The 9,919-nt window shown below is 36.7% G+C and overlaps 1 protein-coding gene across 1 annotated transcript in view; it reads right to left on the minus strand.

Moving 5' to 3' along the window:
* Positions 1–3,850: 3,850 nt before the first annotated feature.
* Positions 3,851–9,919, minus strand: part of STIL (STIL centriolar assembly protein) — a 97,995-nt gene continuing 91,926 nt past the window's right edge. The window contains exons 14-16 of the mRNA XM_007946725.1: positions 9,369–9,555; positions 8,466–8,716; positions 3,851–4,631 (exon numbers count right to left, since the gene is read on the minus strand). Of these exons, the coding sequence (XP_007944916.1) occupies positions 3,851–4,631; positions 8,466–8,716; positions 9,369–9,555 (1,219 nt within the window). The remainder of the gene's footprint in view (positions 4,632–8,465; positions 8,717–9,368; positions 9,556–9,919) is intronic.

The raw sequence follows: 9,919 nt of genomic DNA on the forward strand, positions 1-9,919 counted from the left end.
AAAGTCAATAGGCAGTTTCAGGAAGCAGTGAGATGTTACAGCAAAATATAAAAAATAAAAAGGACCCTGCTGGCAACCCTCACTAATTTTCTGACTAGAAACGCCATCCCCATTTCTAGGGATAACCCAGAAGATTCAGAACCTTCCACAAGTGGAGTTATTACAAATGACAAAGTGCCATTGTCCAACTCCATTGTTGGAGTAATTTTTATGATTTGTGTATATATGTAGGTACTAAAATATATCTGTAAGATTTTTATGCAATGTTTCCAACTCCTAAAGACAAATAAAGATTAGATTATAGATAGAGATAATAAAATAAAATAATGAAAACTAAAATAATAATTAGGTATTCAACTTAAGTCAGAACTGACTCAGAACGGAGTCATCAGACAGACAACTCTTTTGTTAAATTGGGGACTATCTGTATTTGAAATCATTCATTCAGCTCAACATCTATCTCTTACAGGAAGCTTTCTCCAACTTCCTCAGGCCTTGGAGAAGCTCTATTTCTCAATGATTTAATGAGCTTGAACTCTGGAGTTACACTGGAGTTTGAATCTTATTTAGGTTAGTTACTTCCTTTAGGCTGCTCCCTCATCTGAGGTTTAGCACTCACCACCTGTGTGGCAGGAGCCTGAAATGAATGTGGAGAGCTTACTTAGCACAGTGACCTATGAGCACATGGGAAGTACAAGACAGACAAGAAGACACGGTTCTCTTTCCAGTCTGGATCACTCATTTTGGCTTTTCATCATAAACTGCCTCATACTGTAGTATGACTGTTTCAGGGTGTATCTATGATTTCCCTGGTCTTTCTAGCTAGCAAAGGGCAGGGCTGATGTCTGACACGTCTATAACCTGCTTCTGTGAGGTACAGCATAGGACAGCAGTGTAGGGCAGGACAAGTGAGTCTGAAGTAATTGTTGATTCCAATTAACTAGTATGGGGCTTACAGGCTGAGTGATGTGAGGTTTGATAAAATGGGGTTGAGAATGAAGGGAAGGTGTTCCCAACAGGTTGTTGTTGTTGTTGTTGTTATGTACTGTGGAGTCGGACCCGACTCATAGTGATGCCTCCTTAGGTTTCCCAGGCAGTATCACTATGGAAGTAGATTGCCCCATCTTCCTTCTGAGGAGTGGCTGGTGGGTTTGAACTGCCAGCCTTCTGGTTAGCAGTCAAGTGCCTTAGGCACTATGCTACCAGAGCTCCTGCCAGCTTAATGGGGTTTGTTTCCCAGAAGCTGGATGATAGACGCTCCATCTCCCTATGCCATTTGTAGTAGTAGCATCTATGTAGCTTATAAACTATGCTGTGGAACTGGATGGAAAAAAAAAGTTCAGAGAAATGTCAGTTGAGAAGCAAGTATCTCGAAAACCTCTTAATCTAAATTTCCAGTACTGTTTTCTAAAGATGCCTAAAAGCTATCATTCATACCAAGTAATTTGCCAAATAATTCCCCATAGCAAAACATTCTTCTTAGAGAAGTTTCTAGAGTAGGTTTCAGCCATGGTGTCTCCCCTTTGGACATATATTTAGTAGAAAGACTTTTTGTTGAAATAACCTGCAATCTAAATTCAGTCCCTAAAACCTCTTCAATTCCTTCCAGAAGTCTTAAATTAGATGTAGAACAGATGTGCTAGAATTAGCTTTTTCCTAAATAGCCTCCGGTTCAGTTTGCATGGCTCAGAGTGTCTTGTTTGGTGTGAAAATTGCAGGGTTCCCAATGATAAAGGCAGAGTTGATGAAGCTGTCAGTTAACTAATATTCTGTTTTTTTCAACAGTGCGCAATAAAAATTGTACCAACGTTAACTTCTTGGGTAAAATTCTATGGATTAAACAGCACACTTGACATTTGTTACTTAAAAATTTACTCTCTTGAAATGGGAACTCTTGTAATTTCTGCACAATTTTTCTATAAAGCTAAAACGGCTCTAAGAAAGTCTTATTGTAAAAAAGGAAAAAATGTCATCTGTTAAAGTCTATAAGATTTTTAAGCCATTTATTAAAATAACTAAAGCCCTAAACAATGACCACAGAAACATCAGGGACAAAGAATCATCTCCATTCCTATTTACATGTCTTAATTTTAACCTAAAGCGCAACACAGGGAAGGAGGCATTAATTGAATGGCCCCTGTGGTGGGAACAGTAGAAAGCCACTTCAGCTTGCTACCTATGAATTCTGCTTTATCAGATTGCCCCAGAAAGTAACAGCTTGGTTGGAAAAGTATTTAGAGAGCCAAAATCCATTTCTTTCAAGTTGACATACCAAACTTTGATGTAAGCAATGACATCTTAACTTCAGTAGAAATGCTTTCTCTCTCAAGTGAATGGGGACTTTTTCACTTATATTCAGAAACACTTTAAAGCTTAATTTTTAAAAAGGTGGGGATAAAAGGAATGAACTACTGATACATGGAACAACTTGGATGGGTCTCCAGGACATATGCTGGATGAAAAAAGACTATTTAAAAATTACATGATTCCACACAGTATGTATTATATTGATATAGTATGTAACACTCTCAAAATAACAAAGAACAGATCATTGGTCATCAGGGATTAGGATTGGAGAGAGGGGTAATTTTAAAGGAGTAGCACTGGTTTCTCTTTGTAGTGATGGAACAGTTCTGTGTTCTGACTGGGGTAGTGGTTACATGCATCTACAATAAATGATACATTTTCATAGAACTATATACCAAATGCAAATGTAAAAAAATGAGCACATGATGAAAATTAGTAAAATCCCAAAGATCTGTACTTTAGTTCCTACTATTGTACCAATGTCAATTTCTTGGCTTTCAGAACTTACTGTATGTAATATGTCAGCAATATTGGGTAAAGTGTACACATGAATTCTCTGTATGTATAACTTCTTGTGAATTTTAAAAAGTTCAAAAAAGAAAAATGGGAAGGATATACTATAGTAGAGGGAGCTCTGGTAGCATAGTGCCTAAGGCACTTGACTGCTAACCAGAAGGCTGGTGGTTCAAACCCATCAGCCACTCCTCGGAAGGAAGATGGGGCAATCTACTTCCGTAGTGGTAATGCCTCGGAAACCCAAGGAGGGGTTGCTATGAGTCGGGTCTGACTCGATGGCACATAACAACAACAACAACAACACACTATAGTAGAAGACAAAGGAAAATAATCTAGACATTTTTATTACGTTCTATTTAAAAATATCAAAACATTTGGAAAACTCACAAAGTTTATAAAACACTCATACCCAGTAATTTTATTCTGTGATAACTTGTGCTATATGTTGAGGATATTACATTAACCCACAGACTGCAAAAGTTTTACTTCCATAGTTTAAAAAATACACATCTTAATTAAGAGGAAGTATATTCTTTGTATAAAAGATTTAAAAAAAAAAAAAACCCAATAAACTTTCCACTTAATAAGGGTTGAGTTGACCCTAATTTAGTCAGAGTCATAACTTTCTTTTCTTTTAGGTGATACTGGGTATATGCAGAAGTGCAACATGCTGGGAAACAAATTTACTTTTTAAAATATACAGGATAAAATGGCTACTTAGATTCTGAGTTGGACACTGTCTGTTTGCCCAAATTTGTTTTAATAACTGATCTAACGGTTTTTTGTTTGTTGTTAAGTTTCAGTGACTAGAACAGCTCTATCTGGCCAAGAACTCAGCCCTGCCACTAGAGCCAGTCACCTCATAGACAACCAGGTCATTTGTTTGGTTCTTTGTAGTCAGCTGCTACCAAGAAATAGATTGACCTCTAGAATGACTAAATTCCAAAAGGCTCTGGCTTCCCTAAATATCTTCAGGAGACATTCTGTCCCTTCTGCACCCGTATCAGGAGGACACTGAGTTACAGGTTTAAAATAATTTTGGCAACTGCCTGAGGCGTTTTACATCTAAGAAGGTGCCTACTGAATTCATGCTATTCATCTGCTTTAGAGTTTCAGAATGTTGCAAACTTTCAGGAAAAACTGGAATGTCCTTTTTATTTTCTTTCTCAGGATGTTGGGTAAACTCTGCTTTACCAGTTCGGAGGTTCACCACAGGACTTACTTTAAAATTCTTTAATAAGAAAGCTGGATTATCACGCAACTGCTGTGCTGCCTTTGGTTGAACTACCTTGTTTGTAATATTTCTCAGTACTGGCACATCTGGGTGAGTATCCACAGATTCAGAGTTACAGCAATTGATTACTTCACAGGCATTTCTAGAAGGCTCTTTCTGACAAGCAAGTTGTTCAGGTATGGGCGTAGGGTTTAAATGTTTACTCGTGCTATCTGTGTCATTCAGAGGCTCCTCTTCATCTTCACTATTATCACTGCTTTGTATGAGTCCATACCTCTTCATATATTTCTTGGTTGCAAATGACATGTTGTTTGGGGAAATTAAACTAAGTCCCACTGTGCTTCTGTCTGTATTAATATGTAAAAGGCTAAAAGATGAGTCACAGTTATTTTGGTTTGAGCGAGTGAAAGAAAGCTGAGAGAGCTGATTTTCATTTAAATATTTCAGAGCGATAGCATTTGCCTCCATGCTCAGATCCGCACCATTGGGGCTTAAACCACTCATGCCAACATTAGCAAATGACATGTAGTTTAATCCAGAAATCACAGCTTCAGGGCTGATGCGCGCCAGCACACTGAAAAACAAAAAGCAGGAAACCACCATTTACCTTATTTTGAGTACTAAACAGTATTAATCTAAATGTGTTCCAGTCTCAAAGTAATAAAATGTTTTCAGTTTTAAGTATCATAGTGCTTTTTATCTGAATACACAAACATACACATTCAAGGGATGCATATGATAACCTAAAAGGGAATTGTTGATTTGCAGATTGAAAGTGGAATATAAATTAATTTTCCTAAATTTATACATTAGTCATAGTTTTAAGACTAAACACAAAGCCTTGAATGTAAGATATATTCAATATTGCTGTGAGGCATTTAATTTACAACTAGCCCAAAACAGCATGAGATCAGCTAATGTCCAACCTAAACTAAAACATAAAAATAGAAAACACATTTGATGATTTAATAGTACAAGCTTTAGTGAGTAGATCCGAAAATTAAAGTGTTCAAAGTTGAGTTCTTGTTTTGATTTGCAGCGAATAAAAAACAAACACCAGTCTCTGGATATGGGCTACCATATATACAGACTAACTTGCTTTCATTAGATACAATCTTTAACTAACTTTGGTCAGTGTGAACTCTGTTGAATTGCCTTTTTCCTTTATTTTTAGGTATACAGTAATAAAGAAAAAATCGAAACCAGTTGATATCAAGTTGATTTTAACTCATGATGATCCCATGTGTTTCAGAGTAGAACTGTGCCCCATAGGGTTTTCAATGGGTGTGATCTGTCTTCTGAGGTGCCTCTGGATGGATTTGAACTGCTAGTCTTTTGGTCAATAGCCAAGCACTTAACCATCTGTTCAACCCAAGGACTCTATACACAATAGTAATAGCTGTTTAATTCTTACTGAGGCCTTATGATGTGCCAGGCACTCTGCATAAATGCTTTCTATGCATTATCTTATTTAATCCTCACTGAAACCCTTCTCCATTAAATCTTCCCTCTCTCATATTTCAACCTTATTCTATACTCTAATACTGCACATTGCCCTTCCCCTATTTTTCTGTTCTCTCCAGAGTACTTTAGTATTTATCACTGTCTAACCTACTATATAGGAGCTCTGGTAGTTCTTGACTGCTAACCAGAAGGCTGGTAGTTCAAACCCACCAGCCACTCCTCAGAAGGAAGATGGGGCAATCTACTTCCGTAGTGATACTGCCTCGGAAACCCACGGAGGGGCGATGGCAAATAACAACCACCACCAACTTACTATATGTAACTCACATTACTTTTTTATTGTCTGGCTCCCTTATGAATGTACAAGGGCAGGGATTTTTGTCTGCTCCCTCTAATTCCCATTATAGTTTTCTTGGTGCCCAGAAAGGTGCCTAACACATAGTAGGCACTCAGTAAATATTTACTGGATGAGTAAAAGAAGCAGAAACTTTTATTAGCTTAATTTTATAGATAATAGTTTTTGAGAAAACTGAGCAATGGACATTTTAACTAACTTCTCCAAACTACCACCTGAAGAGCTAGTAAGTGGCAAGCTGAGAATCGAACAAAGGCTGCCTTATTTGAGAGCTCTATAAATCACTGTTTCACTACACTATATTCAATACCTTATATTTTGCTATCAGTTTTTATGTTCCCTAAGAAATTAGAGTCCTTTGTGTACTATTTGTTGTGGCAAATATTATATTCTAGTCAAAACAGAATATGCTATGACTTTCTATATCCCTTGAAAAAATCCAGCTGTTTTATATATGCCTGTCACTGTATCCCTACTCTTCAAAACCCACATGACTACCAAGTATTTCCATTCTCGTAAGAAATTTTAAAGAAGAACTATTCCCAACCACTAATATTCCCGGACACCAATGATATCACTAAACAATGAACAGGGTGTTTAATAATGCTGATCTTTATTAACCTCCTTGGAATTCTCCTTTAACCTTCTGGATACTTAATGCTTTGGAGTCTATATTTTAGTAAGATGGAAGAGATACTACCAATTTATCTAGACACTATTCCTTTATGATATATTCATAGTGGTGATTGATAACTTCTAAATATATAGTTTTTTCTACTTTTTATCATGTTTATTATCTTATTGTCTCAAAATCATATGCATATCAACTCAAAAAACTTACATATATTTAAGTAATTAACCAAAACCAAACCCACTGCCACTGAGTCAATTCTGACTCACAGTGACCCTATAGGACAGAGTAGAACTACCTATGGCGTTTCCAAGGCTATAAATTGTTATGGAAGCAGACTGGTTCAACTTTATCCCGTGGAGCAGCTGGTGGGTTCAAACTACCAACCTTTCAGTTATTAGTCCAACACTTAACTACCTGAGCCATCAGGATGCTCTAATTAAAATAATTACAAGTATAATAATTATAAATAATTCTAAGGTAAAAAAATGTTGTTGTCGTTATGTTGTTATATGCCGACTTATAGTGACCCCTCCTTGGGTTTCCGAGGCAGTATCACTACGGAAGTAGATTGCCCAACCTTCCTTCCGAGGAGTGGCTGGTGGGTTTGAACAGCCAGCCTTCTTGTTAGCAGTCAAGTGCCTTAGGCTGACAAAAGCAAAAACAAGGTTTAATTTTAACTATATCTTCTTTTATAGAATGGTTAAAGGATCTATAAGCAGTCAATATTAGTTTAGAAGATTCTTCAAGTTTCATTATCTGTAGTTAGTTTTAATTTGGGGGAGGGTGTGACTATTATTTTGAAGGCAAAACAAATTAATAATACTCAGAGCCAAAGCATATTAACACCAGGGCAATTAAGATGAAAAGCAAAAAGGCCATTCCACTAATCAAATACTAAAATGCCTGAGCACAAATAAACCATGTTAGAATCTCATTAGATGTACAGTCATAACAGGATGATGCAAGAACATAAACAGGAGTGCCGCACGCTAACACTTCAGAGAAGCTCAACAATTCTGACTCAAAGACGAAAACCAACCTTGACTCACTGTTCCCTTAGAACCCAGATTAGTGATCTCCTATATAGAGTTTTTCAACCAATAAGCAGAGAGCCAGGAAGCAAGGCAAAGAAGCAACCAGAGGGACTGTTTTTAAGACATGTTTTGTGTTCACAGGTCACTCCAGTTGAGAGCCTGCCTGCAGACTGTTGCCGTTCCTCAAATCCACGATTTCCACCTCCCCTACCATTTCTTGGTATGTCTAAGACTCTTTTTTTTTCCTATGCCTCCTTCTTAGACTCTTAATTTCTGCAGTGTCTGGAATAGGAAAGCAGAACAGGAGTCTTTTCTCCCCTGCCTTAGCCACTGTTTTAGTGGGAGGATTTCATTATTTTTTGTAATTAGAAAACAGCAATAAGTAATTAACAGGAAACATGCCAGCTTTTATAATACAACCTCCAGATTGTAGCCTTTTTTTTTTTTTTTAACAAGTACGTGCTGAGGTCATCTTTGATGATGAGAGATCTGAAGGGAAAAAAAAACTAAACCCACTTTACTCTTTGAAATATATTTCTAGAAAAAGGAGTATTTTTGCCTTTTAGATGGTAAAACTACGTAACTCTATATCCAGCACAAACCCTTTCACCTCCAAGAAGACTTTTTAGACACCACCAGTAAAAATTAATTTCTTTCCACAAAATCCCCAAAGCATTTTGTTGGCATGTCTACTCAGGAGACATCCCATAATATCTCTCAAATTACTTATGTATGTATCCCTCTCTCCTTCTAAAATGAAGAATCTAAATGGTAGAGATGATTTCTTACTCATCAGCCATATAGTAAACCCTGAATAAATGATGAATCAATTGAATTGAAATAAATATACCTTTTCTCATGAGACTGCTGCAATATGTCCAAAATATATTTATCTTTTAAAACAGATTCAAAAAAAGCTACCTGGCATGATCCACCTTATGTGAATTTTTCTTAACTTTAGTAGGAGAATCAATTTTCACTCCAAGGCTTCTTAGTTGCTTAAGGGTTGCATTAAGAACACAATCTTTGTCCACCAATCCTAAATCATGTTTTTTTTTCTTTGTATGGTAAACATTTTGAGTCCTGGTACATTCATGGCTGATAAATACTGCTTTGGTAGATGGTTGTTCTGCTTCTTTGCAAGAGTTATTTAAAAGGTGGTTCACTTGACCCTAATAAAAATAAAAAGGACACATGTGAAACATCATTTTTAACAATCTTAGAAAAATAAATAACAGAAGAAAGGCTAGGAAAAAGCAAAATAATAGCATCTTGCCAAATCGTACAAGTATCAAGTACATTTGCAAGTATTATAAAGTTTCTGTAAAAGAAGCCTGTTTTGTTGTTGTTGTTGTTATGTGCCATTGAGTTGGACCTGACTCATAGCAACCCCTCCTTGGATTTCCGAGGCAGTATCACTACGGAAGAAGACTGCCCAACCTTCCTTACGAGGAGTGGTTGGTGGGTTTGAACCACCAGCCTTCTGGTTAGCAGTCAAGTGCCTTAGGCACTACGCTATCAGATACTGCCTCAGAAATCCAAGGAGGGGTTGCTATGAGTCAAATCAACTCAATGGCAGTGAGTTGTTGGTTTTGGTTACACCTGAAAAATAAGGTTTTTTATTCTGGCTAAGTATCTGATGACTGACAGACTTACAATAAATTACTAAATTTATCATAATTTATGAATAGTTAAAAGAAATAAATTATATGTTGTTAGTAAGGCATAAATTTTTTCATCTCAAGATCCCAAACAGTTTCAATCTAGGAAAGTGCCCCATACTAAATATCTCAAGAAGATGAAATGCTCTACAATTTTTTTTACCAACAAATCCTGATAAATTTTCTGGCTGTCTGATGGTTGATGAGTCAAGGGTTGCCCTGATGTCACAGAGTCGCTACTAGCACCCTCTGTTGGTCCAGTCTGTAAGCACATGCTTACACTCTCTGTCAACAGGGAATTCGGAAGGAACACAGGCACATCAGGTTCTTTCCTGTCAGTGGGAGAAGAGCTGTTTGAAAAGACATAATGTAAGTGTTAGTTATCAAGGACCCTTTAACATATATTTGAAAAATACAGTAACTTCAGAAGAAGGGAGATAAGACTCAAGCCACATTCTGGTTTGTATTTTCAGCTCTTAGTGATGTTATATAAGCATCCTATCTTGATAAACTGCACATAAAATAGACCATGATACTATTTTAAGTTATTAAAAGTTTATAAAAAGTATATATTTAAGCATACTTAAAGAGCTTTATTTAAAGCCTGGAAAATATACCTCCCAACCTGTTAATTTCTCCTGAACCTGATACAATAAAAATTTCTGGAGTACCCCAAAATTTCAAAGAGCAGCTCGAGTAGACAAAGCCAATTAC

The sequence above is a fragment of the Orycteropus afer genome, unplaced genomic scaffold (assembly GCF_000298275.1).
Source record: "Orycteropus afer afer isolate SDZICR_OR568_19922 unplaced genomic scaffold, OryAfe1.0 scaffold00169, whole genome shotgun sequence".
Taxonomy (NCBI): Eukaryota; Metazoa; Chordata; class Mammalia; order Tubulidentata; family Orycteropodidae; genus Orycteropus; species Orycteropus afer.